Consider the following 13,976-nt stretch of genomic DNA (forward strand, 5'->3'; position numbering starts at 1 on the left):
TTTGATTTCTGTTGAAGCCTTCAAGAATTACAACAAGAATATGGCCACAAGGGTCGAATCAAGGCGGAACAGAAGCTCTTGTTCATGTATGGAAGCCTTGTGGGGCCAGTGAGAAAATAATAATTCTGGGAATCCATTTTATAGTATAGTCGTAGTCATGTAAATTGGTTTCTCACCTCTGTTAATGACTGAAGAATAGACAAAAAAAGGTTCTGCCAGGGTCCCTTTTCTAGGTTTTTTCAGTGAAAACTATTCTATTCTTCTATTTTTTTTAAGCCAAGCATTTTTTCTTCTTCTGTTAAACTAAAGTAACTAACAAATGATAACAAATTATTCTCACTTGCCTCTTATGCTTCCATATATGTGCTATGCATGATATGATAAAATGTTACCTTTTATGTTACCTTACACATGGAAGAGTTTCATATTGCCTCAAATAGGACATTTAGAATTGTCAGAGGGAAAGAGAAATCTCTATATACAATCAGTACAACTATTAACCCTCCAGACCCCAGCTGTTTATCACTGGCGGGTCAGATCAACTAAAACAACATCTGTTAGAATCTGGTCTACTCTCTATTTGCACAAATATTAGAAAAAAAAAAAAAACGCTTTGAAACCGATTGGACACGGTCAGATTGGGCACCTGACGCAGCAGTCTGTGAATGCACGGTACAGTCACATTTCCACTGATGTTCTTGGTGCGTTGACTGAATGCAACTTAAACTGTCATCAAAATAAAGTCTCTGTCCTTGGTCCAATTTGTTTCCATTCAGAAATCAAATCGAGGGATTTCACCCAGTAAAACATCACAGTAGCACATCTAGTATTAGAACTTCCTTTCTTTGGGGTCTGGAAGGTTAAGCGACAAACCCTGTATTATTATTATTAACATAATTATTATGGTGTAATACTGACAAACACATGACAACAAAACCTGGACAGTAAATTCAATATATACAAGATCAACAGCAAGCATAGAAGGACACTTAAAATCAAGAAAATGCAGCACTGATTGTGTGCAGTGTTTCACAGCATTGGACTGGCACACTTCAAAGCCTCTTACTAAGACTATCTACAAACATGAACATGGAGGAGTCAAAAAGCGGGCGGGAAATTAAATATGTAAGACCGCTGATCGAGAACGCCATCGCGATATGCAGATTCAAGTCTTTTTTGTCCAGTCTGATGTGGTTAAAGTGTTACATACTTGTTTCATCCACGACCAAAAACAAAAAAACAAAAAAAAACTAATAATACATGTTAGTATTTTACAAATATTTAAAAAAGTAAACCTTTATCTATAGGCATTTTTAAAATATATTCCATCAAAAATAGTCTGACAAATTTCAATAGTAGAAAAAGAAAGGTTATACAAATGACGAGAGGGCTTCGAAGCAAAAGTAGAAAGGTGTGATGATGGATTGACTCGGGAGGGAAGACGCTCCTCCTTTTCTACCTGAACAAAGAACAAAGAATCGCTTCCTCCACCTCGTTCTGTGTTTTTCAAACCATGCAACAGCTGTAAAGCAAGAACTCCATAATTGAGCAAAAGAATTGGGTTGGTGGCAGTAAAGAGTCGACGGTCTCAGTCTCCTACGTTGTGTAGTCTAAAGTTCCATGAAATCCCATCACCTTTGGCAAACTTGAGATTTTGGGTCGCGTCGAGGGCTCAGGGCGTGTGGACTGTGGCGGCTCCTCGCAGGGTCCCCACAGGCCACGTCCCCCCGCTCTGCACAGAGACCCCTCGTCCGTCCCTCCTCAGATCACAAATGACGACTTGTGTCGGAAATCTCCCTGCGGGAAACACAGCCAGAAGATGGAGGTTCAGAACTGTTTCTCAATCAATGTCACACCGTTGTGCTTTTAGCTTCATTCAGACTGTGCAAAGAAAACATCCAATATCCAATATTTATTTTTGTCTATTTGCGTCTATTGATTTCGCCAAGATTCACCAGAGGTTTCCATGAGAGTATGCCTCATTATTATATACCTCAACATAGCAATAACAACTTAATGTCAGTTATCATCTAGAGAGGTCTCATGTTGATATCTATAAGTTGTCTTGTTTACCCTGTTCTCCCATAGTGCCCTCTATATAAATTATACGAGACATATTTATAAAGGCTGTTTTCTAAGAATGATGACACAAACTCTACGGTTTTCCTTTCCATCTATTTTCTGAATGGTTATTCACAGCCAGATCTTTAGAACATCTCACTACTTGAAAATTTATGGAGCGAGTTTCCACAAAACCCCAGATTCCCTTTGTAAAAACATTTGACTCAAATATGTTGACAAATTCTTCAGATTTCTGTTCTGGAAATGGAAAGCGCATTTTCATACTGCCAAATTGAATTACTTGTATAAATATAAATTATAGAAGTTTACACGGTGATATCTACTAATTATTATACCCCATGATATGAAGTGTCTACCTAGTTTTAGTATGTGCAAATTCTGTTCAGTACAAACCTCATCCTCTGTCCTGACGTAGTCCACTCCATCTCCTTTAGCTGGAACTTTGTAACTAGAAGACACAAAGCAGGTGGACAGGTTGGATCAGTGCTGCTCGGAGAGTGACGCGTGGATGTATGGATCAATGGGGGAACATCTGTCTCACTTGTTTCCCGTCGGTTTCTGGCTCGAGAAGTAGCCTCGCTTGTACGCACAGCAGATCCCTGCGGTCATACATACGAGCACCACGACCACCACCAGCACTCCCAGTATAATCCCCACAACATCGATATCGTCTGCGGAGGTCAAGTCAGAAAGCAGAGATGAATACATTGGGTTAGTCTCATCTTAAAAGGCATGGTGACACAGTGGAGTGAGGCCTGTCACACATTATCAGTGTCTTCAGAATAGACCTGCCTTTTATTACATACATTTTAACAATGAATTCGAGACACACTTACAGACTTCCATCTGCTGCGGCGGACACTCAGAGTACCCTGCATCGTTCTTCGCTCGGCACGAGTACTCGCCTGCATCTTCTTTTCTGACTGCGATGAACTTCTGCATTGGAGAAATCACACATATAATCAGGATTGATGTAAACCCCTGATGCTCATGCTGGAAGTTTAGTCATATTGGATTAGGATCAACCATTTGGATTTGTACGTATGGGTCTTTAGAGTAGAATAGATAAAACACATCACTGCACCGCTGTCTGATTCTGATAACAGAGTGATGCAATGAGTCAACTCTTTAGTACAGATGAAATCCTCTGAGACTCCAAGATGGGAGAGAGGATGTGGTTCCATTAGTCTTTAGAGCAACACACCAAAGAAGACTGCAAACATTGGTCCATAAAAACAATGAAAAAGACAAAAAGCACACGTTTGCCACAGGGACACGGGGAGAGCAGAAACAAGATGGCGTTTGGTTTCAAAGTTGTCGACCCAACCGCTCACAAAATAGCCGTATATCTGGACTCTATTACGGCCCCATCTGGACAGCCTGATCTCCAAAACCTGTTCGTAAAAATGTATACGAAAATCTTGAACATACAAATTCGTAATGATACATACGAAATAAATACAGACTGGCAACTGATGAAGTCACCCTATTCAAAGTGAATGGGGACCTGCACCCCGTAAACACACTTCGTGAAGTCTAACGATGTAAAATAAACGTGTTATGATTGCATTTTTAACGAGAAATCAATGTTAACTTGTAAGAATAGAATACTAACCCTAACCCCCTCAAAAAATCCAACATGGTGGAGAGACGTTCACTCAAGAATCCGACATGGTCCGCCATGTTGTTCACTCAAGGGGCGTGGTTAACCCCCGCCAGTTCGTATGTATTGTTACGAATTTGTATGTTCAAGATTTTCGTATACATTTTTACGAACAGGTTTTGGAGATCACGTTGATCTGGAGCACCACCATGGCCACTTTAAGCAGCAGGCCTACTTCAGACGCAGGTTTTGTTTGTCCCAGTTTCTCTTCTTTTAGGTCCAGAAAGTAACATTTTTTTACTGTCTTTTACTAATTAGAAGGATTTCTTCAGGATTCCCCAAAAGACAGTCCTGGTCCAATAGTGTAATGTATTATGAAATAATAACAGATTTATCTGTCGGTCCTCGTATGTAGTAGGAAGGAGTGTCAGAAGTGGGACAACAGTGTTTCTGTCACCACTTTCAAAATACCAAGATAAGCGAAGCAGCAACTAACGTGAATTCACAGCTTACACGTAGCAGGCTTCAGCGCGTCACCTCTTTGGGGCGAGCCACCCAGCCCATCCACAGATGAGGAATGTGCAAGCGAGGACAGTAGGCTCCCCGCGTGGCTTAAAGCTCCTTTTGCACCATCAACTGTCCCCCCAAAATATCTCCCCCCGCCCATGGGCGTCAGAGCCCTCGCGCTGCTGCCCTATCCTTGCAATGCCCTTGTGTGAAAACCCACATGCGTGCGTGGGTACTGACCAGAGTCCCTGAGTCTGCGTTGAGCGTGTACGAGGAGTTGAAGAATTTGATGCTGGACTTTGGGTCGTCAGGAATCTCCTCCTTGTTCTTGAACCACTGGTACTGGGACTTGGGGAAGCCCTCCTCCTCCATGCAGCTCAGCTCGGCCGACTTCCCAAAAGGCACCGACTTTGGGACGCTGCATTTCGGCACCACCGGCTTCACTGTGGAGGAATAAGACGTGAAGCTTTTACACTTCAGAAGAGCATCACATGGCAAACATGATGCTCGCTGATTGATTTAGTTTGTCTTAAAAAGCATCAAAGTCACCCTGACCCCGCGTGGGCCACTGGACCGACAGCACTGACAAGACCATTTTTTAAAAGCCTGTGCCAAAAAATGCCTCCAAAACACGCGGCGCTTGCTTTCTTTAGCACTGCAATTCGGAGCGGATGCAGTTTCAGAGGTTTCCCCTTATAGCTCAGAACACGCCTTTGCAGCTGGGCAGGTCTGGTCACAACACATCCTCGCGTGTATGCCAAAGGGCTGGTGCGACCTACAACACGGTTTCATCTTACAGCATCAGAGGGGTGAATCACTTCACGAGGTCCCTCTTTTTAAGGGCACCAGAACGGCTTGTTTCGCTGCATTTGGAAGAATTCTATTTTCACGTGTCACACCTTGGACTCCACATGGCGTTTAGCAGGCCTCGCTAGTAGGCGGAGCGCCGTACGAATACCGACCCAGACCCCGTCACATTATTTGACATGGCGTTCCTAAAAAGAGAGAAGTGGCCTACGAGAACAGAGCCTTTTTACGTTCATTCTACCTGCTGCAAAACCACTTTGTCGCATATGTTCAGGCGCTGGGGCCGTAATTAAAAGCACCAATGTAATAACGTTGAGACCAAGCGAAAGTGTTTAACCTCATATAAAAAAAGCCTCTGAAATGAGCGTAGAAAACATTGTGTAGCGTTAAAGCTGTTCAATTGTTAGGATGTGTAGACATTGTTAATTATAACGTAGACAGACCCTCTTATGATGTGTAAAAAAAAAGAAGAGAAAACTACTTTTCTTTTTTTTTATGAATTTGAAAAAATAATACTAGGCTACTAGTGTAACATATTATATATTATTATACATATTATTTTAATGTTCTGGACCTTTGAGCAAAGAGATTCTCTCTATGTGGACCTTTTGAAACTCTAATTGAATGCCGCTGGCGTATCTGCTGAGCATGCAGGTTAAGTTGGCGTACCTCTCACAACGAGGTCGATCACGATCTCATCTACTGACTTCTGGTCGTCGGCGGCGGTGACCTCGCAGCGGTACTTGGCTGTGTCCGACCTTGTGGCGTTGGTAATCAGTAGCGTGGCCGGTTCTCGGATCAACGCTCTGTTTTCAAGGTCTCCTGTCAGAGGGAAAAGCCCGGTCAACAACATCGACTCGGATTAATGTACGTGTAGGAAATAAAAGAGTCTTTTTTGTGCATTTCACCTGAGATGTGCCCGTCAAAGTACACGTAACTCGGACCCTCATTTGTTATCTTCTTCCATTCGATCCTGGGGTTGGTTGTGGAAATGGACTCAATCAAACAGGATAACTCGATTTCTTAAAAAGAAGCAGGATGTGGATTAATGGCATGAAGTGAATTAATTTATTGTGTGGGTATTTGATCATTAGCTCTTACTGTCAAACTCGTTGGTCCATGGCGATTCGTTGTTTGTCTTTAACACCACTGCCAATGTGCTGAAGTAGCCTGCAAAAAGGAGAGAGAGGAAACAGTGCAATGTGAGACCCCGTGGAGCATGAGCATCCATGATGCGCCGATGACCAGCAGACATCCGCTTGACCCAATCATTTCACAAATACACTTTAAAGGAGATAAATATCAAGGCCTTGTTGGGGCAGCGATTTGAACATGGTAATACTCTTTGGCCATGTGCCGATAGCGTCCAGCCTCCATTTTTAGTTGTGTTGGTCAAACCATTGTGCGTGTGTTGAGGGCGGGGATGCTGTTTCCACGCACAGTGCATAATTGTGCAGCGAGGCATGTGCCCTTTTCAGGGCAAGCTCACCATGCCAGTAGTTCAAACGCCTGACGAGCCCCCTGTCTGTCTCTCTCTCTATATATGTGTCTCTATGTGTCTCTCTCTCTCTATATATATATGTGTGTCTCTATGTGTCTCTCTCTCTATATAAATGTGTCTCTCTCTCTATATATATGTGCCTCTCTCTCTGAGCCTCATGCTGTTGCCCATGTGGGACTAACTGTACAAAAGATCTGCGTGGGTATGTGGTGGGCAGCGCTGGGAGTCACTTCAACGTGCATGTTAACGTGCTCAGACACTCCCAGAGACGTATGATGATGGTCTGGCTCTCGAATGCAGGGTCACATGTGCAGATTTTCATGACTGAAAATCTATGGCAACGCCTGCAATCCTTCCTGCTGTCAAGCACCCGCTTAATCTTTAAAAGTTGATAATAAAATGATTTATGTGTCCTGTAATGCACATCTGGCTCACAGGAGGAAGGGTGCTTCAGACGTGATGCACCTTAGTCTGTTGTGTAGGAACGGACTATAACACGTAGGTGGGAAAATGACCAGGGTAAGACAAAAAAGGACGGCAAAACAAAAAAATTACCACAATGGAACAAACAAATGACGACAGAGAGAAAAAAAGCAACCACATAGAGTGAGCAGAGTGACAAAAAACAGCCTAAACACTAACAAAGAGACAATAACAACCATACAAATAATGCAAAATAACCAGAAAACAATGATCATAGTGAGACAAACTATGATCAAAACAGGACAAAAACCACCACTGTCCCAATAAATGCATATCGACCAGTAAAGGAGACACTAAAATGACCACAAAGGGGCCGTGAATGCCGTGGACAGCGTTTAGCTGTGGTTGTCCTCTAATTAGTGTTTGGAACTGGGCCTCTCATTCATAAAAAACAGCTCAAACGAGGCGTGCCTGTCCTTCACCAACTGTCCTCTGGACCCACACAGCAGACGGGTAAGCTGATTAGCCTGCAGCCTTTCTGGAGATCATGACAAGACGACAGCTTGTTTTTAGCCGCCCCCGACATTAACGAGTAGCATTGAGGTCAAAAGTAGGTCACACCTACACTGGACACTAAAACACAACCACATCTCAGGAGTTAATGAGTATGAAAACTAATGGTTCCGCCTGCAGTGTCATTCCAAACTACTTAAACAACGCTCAACAGTTCAATAGGACAACAACAAATCTTCATATCTTCTGATTTGCCTATTTCAATATTTGATTCGATCTCGGGATGCAATTTATTTCACTCTGCGCTTCAGCAGCAGAGACTACAGAGTTTGTTCCCAGGTGGTAAATGTTTAGCTGTACCGCACCAAAAAGGGAAATGAAAAAAGTTCCAGACAAGCTAGAAGGAAAAAGTAATGTTTTGTCACTGAGAACTTCAACAAAAGAATTGCAGAGGAGCACTGACTCTGAGGTTGTCAGATACAAAGCTCTACTGCAGCTACATCCTCGTACACACACTAACTGAACGGGTCTGTTGGAAAAAAAGTATCAGAGGCTTCAATAAGAATCCTCGTCAGTCAAACTAAAGCCATCCACGCATTTATGGAAACGCGCTTATGTTTGTGACAAAAGCTGTGTATGCGCGGCATGTCCCTGCTTCCTTCTGGTTAGGAGCTCCAAATACACAGCGTGTACTGTGTAACTCAATGCCGAATCTAACTAGGCCATGTATGCAGAGGGTACCAGAATGAGCCTCGTCGAAATAGAATCCAAAGTTGTCGATAAATTATGCCAGGTGATTCATTTAGCTCTATGACTTTCCATTAAATGGGGCGCTCAAGATTGTCTTGTCTGACAGAGCTAATGGAGTTCAGCCCCTCTCCATCCCCCCATGTGCTCCTCCTTAATGCTGAGAGTATTAGTGCAGATTACGCGCCTAAGTGAGCTTGACGTAGACGTAAAAAGCTGGAGAGGGTCTGCCGTGGATACAGCTGTCCAGGAAAACGCATGAACACAAGCCCTGGCTCACAAAGAACCGATCCTTTAGGACTTGTGACTGAACAAGGAGGATGAAACGATCCACAGATCTGGTCCTTTGGATTAGATGTACGTCGTGATTTACGCAACTACGATGGGTCCGTTAACTCTAGACAGAAACACTTAAAGCCGGCAACCAAATGTAAATGTTGAAGGTGCCAACATCTCTGTTAATGTTGTCAACTTTTCACTGATTTCAGTTTCACAATCTCCAGTGCCAAAAGCAGAAAGATGAAGACTTTACATATTTTTGCCAAACAAAGGCAGAAAGGAGGAGGTATTGGAAAGCAATATAATGTCAATATGTGCTTGAACCAGTGTCTCCTATGTGAGTATTTATTCTCTGATGATAAAAAGATTTACTTTGGATTTTGGACAAACCGCAGACTGAAATTGTTCAAAGCATCAGAATTTCCTCAATCATCGCTTTTTGACGTTCACCTCCCAATTCCAGTAACAGCGGTAGTGACATCCAATATATTTGAGCGATCCGTTCAGCAACTGCTGCGTCTTTTTCTGACCGGGCATCAAACAGCTGACGGTCGGGTTGGACATGCTCGCGAAGTGCTGAGCGCGTGTTAAGAGAGCAGCGTTTCCCATCTGACCTCCGGTCCGTCTGACACGTCCTTCTCTGGTCATACTCATCCGTCTGCATCCTTCCTTGAATAGCCTCCCAGGTCTTGCCTTCACCTCTCGTATCAATGCCGACTTATCTACAGATTATTTAGTTGGTCACTCACACTGAAATGGGACACAACTGCCGTTAAACGTTGGACCAAATTTAAAACTAGCTTTAAATGGAGATTGGAGTCTCTTTACAACCAATATTTAGATGGAAACACATCTTTTATCTTTTATTTGGTTAACTTGTTAAAGGAGGTCAACAAGTTTTTTTAAAGAGGGAGAAATGTTAGGCTAACATGTTAGCTCAGCAGAGAAGCTAACAAACGTTTTAGCTAGCTCGCAAATGTGAAGTGTTGTTCAAAAGTCATTTTTTTACTGTTCTTACTCGACGCTGACAGCAAATGTATTTATTCATGAATGTATTTCAATTTGGGTAAGTGAGTCTCAATACGGATTAAAGTCTTTTTTTTGGTTTAAACCCTGATTTGCTCATTTGCTAAAATGTGATGCGACTTTATCTGAGATAAAAGGAGCCCTTGTTGTGTGTTACTCTTTGGCACACGAGAGCCACGACCGGGTCTGTTTGAGAGGTAAATGTTAGATTATTAGCTTTTAAACCATGCAGGTTCTCTGTGACCTACATACGGCCTGAATTACACGGCTCTGTTTCCCTCTTCTGTGTTGTCCTTCTCGGTTGGACACATCTGGATACTTTTTCTTTTCTTTTCTTAATCTCCCTTGCCGTCCTCATGGGGCATGTTTTTTCTCTCTACAATCTTGGTGTAATGCCCGCATAAAGTTTTTTTTTTTACATCTCTGAATAATACAATAGGCACAGAGGAGCTGGGTATTTTCTGTGTAACCAATCCCTCCTTGTCTCTTGTTCCTCCTGGGAAAAAAAGCACGCTTGTTTCGCTGTTCAGTGAATCCAGAGAGGTGAGGACGGTGCCATAAATAGAAAGGTTCAATTAAGCAACCCTGTGATATCTCCCCGTGGAGCATCTCTGCCTCGTGCCTGTGGAGAATATTCCCACGCCCCTTCGGAGGCGCAGACATCAAAGTACGCGCACCCCAGTTTCACTTGATCCCAACTGGTTGCTGTTCACAAAACTCGTCTCGTATCCGCTGCTGCTTGAGTTGCAGCCGAGTCTCAGCCCATACATGTGCAGTTTATTCGAGCCACCATATAACATTGTCTTACTTATTTCTGAAATGCTGTATTCAATTGATTCGCCAAGCGGCTGGGCCAGCACGAGTCATCTCCCCCTCCGCGACCAGCGCAGACAGTCTCATCGAACACTGTGATCAATATTTGACTAGTTTGTAGAAGTGACCACACACGTGTACACATATGTGCCACACTGCTTTGCGGCCATTGGAGCGGCGTGAGTGTGTGCATCCAGGCACGTGTTTAGAGCCAGGTGCGTGGACATGAGAGCAACACTATGCATTTGCTGCACAGGACTAATGCTACATGAATACAAACGGCCCCGGATACGTATTCAGCACCGCGGGTCAAACGGAGGGAAACACTGCTATGATAACTCAAAGCAAAAAGAATATCGTTTGTGTAACAAAAAAATGAATGGTACAAAAATGTCTCAATGCTAAAAGCATAAGGTCACAACAACTAGTGTGTTTGATAATCTCAGATTATTAGATCACCGGTTGATTAAATGATCAGAGAAAATTGTTCCTCAAGGAGTCCTAGATGGATGGATAAAGACGTCACAATACGTGACATATTTAAAGGGGTTTCACGTGTGCGTCCCTCCAAGAAGTATCTGCTGGAATGTCCCTGCTGGAAGCACAAAGGACACCTTTTACATGTTTAACGTTGTTGGCTGTTGAGTTCCTCCTCATGTTGCTTTGAAGTTCAACGTGAGCCCCGAGCACCTTACAGCCAAGGAGAGAACGGAAAAATAAAACCATGACAATTGTGCTGTGCGAGGTAAGAGAATGAGGTCAGGGTTCCTCATGAGGACGAGCGATTAAAAATGAGCAACAACAACTAGAAGCACTGGTAGTTTTAAAATGGTTATCCAATGTAAAACTAAATGTAATACAGTGAAGTATCCCTGTCTGGAAGTGGAGTACAAATATGTTATCTAAAGATTGTGAACCGTTGTGAGAAAAAAGTTAAAAGTTGAACGGTGCCTTGCCGAAGCCCTCCCATGGCTTGCATGCTTTACCCTCGAGGACATGGTAATTTGCATTTGATAAAAGTCTGATGTCAGCAGGGACACAAAGCCTGACAAATTAATTCATAAGAGCATCACATATTACCATAAGCTTCTTTCTGAGAGACGATTACAGCCAGATCCCAGACTCTGGCTCTCCAGTTCCCATAGCAATATTGGCGATATTTCCATTTTTTTTTCTGTCTTACTTGCCGTGTCCAACCCCCCCCCCACTGCCGGTCACCGACACTTGACAGGATCCCACCTGTTGGGTAGCTGTGGGAGAAAGTGACTAAACAGACCTCAGAGCTGGTTAGGTAGCTTGTGACATGATGACAGAGAGGAAAAGGTTTTAGGGCTGACCCGGCAGGGGGAACGATCCCCTTCGGTTGTATTGCCACAGCTGTGGCCTCCCACCAGTGTGTGTGGGTGTACGTGTACGTGAGTGTGACCAACCCTGCTCTCCCCATCAGACACACACATACCTAGGCTTACGCCCACACACACACATGTACATGTAAACAACTCAGACATTTCAGATTAGGGCAGACAAACTGTTCACAAGATGAAATAAAACAGAAGAAGATTTTCCGGCTTAGTAATCCCTTTGTTGGATCGACTGGGGAAATCCCCTTCTTATTGGTTCGAAACCAACCTAAAACCATTTAGTAGTTCTTCTTTTTCATTACACGCACGAGCCTTCAACCACAGACAAACCGTAGAATGAGCTGAGACAGAAGCATTCACTCCGTCTATTACTCTCTTACCCAACTTAAAGCGCCTCTGGGGAACAGTCACTGCGCAAAAATGTCCAGAAATGTGTCAAAAGGTCGAGGGAAGTGCACATGTGGATGGTTGGGAGAAGAGGAGGCAAACTCCACTCCACAAATGCATCAGATGCTACTTCAGCTGCTGAGCACATAGAAGGCTTTAAGAATACCAACTGAAATCAATTTAGTTTCCTTTTTTAAAGCAATCAATGACCAAGAGCAGCTTGTGAAGTGTGTGTAAAATATGCAGCTCTGTAAAAGTTACGTATAAATGTATGACATCCTGAACCGTGGTCCAATAAATTCACTGTTTGCTATTTCGAGCATGTCGGTATTTGGGTTACAGCTTCATTTGTTTCCTGAAAAGGCAGGAGGACAGAATTCTCGGCTCGGTTGCCTTCCTGTCTATTTATTTTATTTCAATTTAAAATAGTTTCCAAAACAAAATTGCGAATGGCTTTTTTGACACTAGTTTGTCTCTGCGGATGAAACGTATAAGATTTAAAGTGTTAACAGGGACATATTTTGAAAAAGGTCCAGTGATGGGTCTACTGCTTCTAGACATATGTAAAGGAGGCACTCATACCGTACATATATACAGCACGTCCTAGTACGGATGAACGGTCATATGCACCGAACCCCCCTTCTGCATTTGGTGGATAAACTCATTCTGTCGGACTAAAAGTTGTATCCTGGTATAAGGGCTTCATTCAAATGCATCCCATCTCATCCAGGTGTATTCTAACACGGTTCATCTTTCCCCAGAAGCGCCTCTTGTGTATTCATTTATTCTGAATTTGCATACCAGGTCACTGCGCGCCCCGATCCGTGAGGCTGATGATGCCGCGGCAACCCATGTGCCTTACTGCTGGTGAGCCCTCTGATCCAGTGCAGGGTCAAAGACTCGGCCTGAGCCAATGACAGTGCGGAGAGGGGAGGAAGGTCTGGGGGGGGGAGGGGGGTAGGGGAGGAGCGATGGTGTCACTGAATGCCTGGGAACCTGTCACTTTGTTTAAGTGTTAGCTTCTGCATCTGGCCTGCTCTCACTTTGACCTCAAGCTCAATATGACTCGCTTACAGGACTGGACCACAGAGTGGGAAAAGCAACTTTTACTCTTCCACCTCACACACAGCGGCTCTTTGGCTAGCGCCGATGCTATGATACTTTATCATGGGAGGGACATGCACTCCCGTCTAAAAATACCTTATCTCCTGCATAAGCATGTTTCTCCTTTCCCATCATTTTTCCATATGAAATGACTAACTCTCATTTGTTATTATACTGTATAACTGATATTTAGTTATATTAATAAACTATATATCATCAAGACCAAGCAGAGAGCTTGACAAATCCCTATCACACAGGATTCATTATATTATTTTATTCTATATCATATGATGCAACATAACTCAAACAATCTGACAATTTACATAATAAAGAAAAGTGCATTTGGTGTAATAGCACCTTTAGACCACCGGGCTGCGGTTCTTTAGCTATCCTTCCAAAGTTACTCATTGTTACAATAACGCATTTAGAGGGGACTGATGATCTTCAATGAGATTACTTTGTTCATGTGAACCATCTTGGCCCCGAGATAATCGCATCTCGCCCGCTGTATAAAAATAGTCCTGTTTGGTGCAACACTGCCTCTTCACATGCTCCCAGCAGCAATGCCTGCCAATAGAGACCTTTGTTTAGTGACACAGTTTCAGGGCAGTGGGAGTGAATGGGTTGCTCAATTAAACGGAACAATGGTCGATGCTATTATGGCTGAGGAAGCGATGACCGCATGCATCTAATGGGCGATTACCCAGTGATGAGCTATGGACGAAAATGACACTGCGTACGGTTCTATTTGAGATGCAGTGTGATTCCAGTATTGCACTTGCTCCTGAAAGACCCGACCTCTCCAACGGTCGTGATTCATCAG

At 43.4% G+C, this 13,976-nt stretch overlaps 1 protein-coding gene across 1 annotated transcript in view; it reads right to left on the reverse strand.

Annotated features, from left to right (window-relative positions):
* LOC120822503 (junctional adhesion molecule 3B) overlaps positions 1–13,976 on the reverse strand; it is a gene marked incomplete in the record, with an annotated part of 28,294 nt that overhangs the window by 434 nt on the left and 13,884 nt on the right. The window contains 8 exon segments of the mRNA XM_040182254.2: positions 1–1,797; positions 2,476–2,530; positions 2,624–2,753; positions 2,919–3,018; positions 4,433–4,635; positions 5,669–5,821; positions 5,908–6,021; positions 6,101–6,169. Of these exon segments, the coding sequence (XP_040038188.2) occupies positions 1,762–1,797; positions 2,476–2,530; positions 2,624–2,753; positions 2,919–3,018; positions 4,433–4,635; positions 5,669–5,821; positions 5,908–6,021; positions 6,101–6,169 (860 nt within the window).

Source organism: Gasterosteus aculeatus, chromosome 7 (genome assembly GCF_964276395.1).
Source record: "Gasterosteus aculeatus chromosome 7, fGasAcu3.hap1.1, whole genome shotgun sequence".
Lineage (NCBI taxonomy): Eukaryota > Metazoa > Chordata > Actinopteri > Perciformes > Gasterosteidae > Gasterosteus > Gasterosteus aculeatus.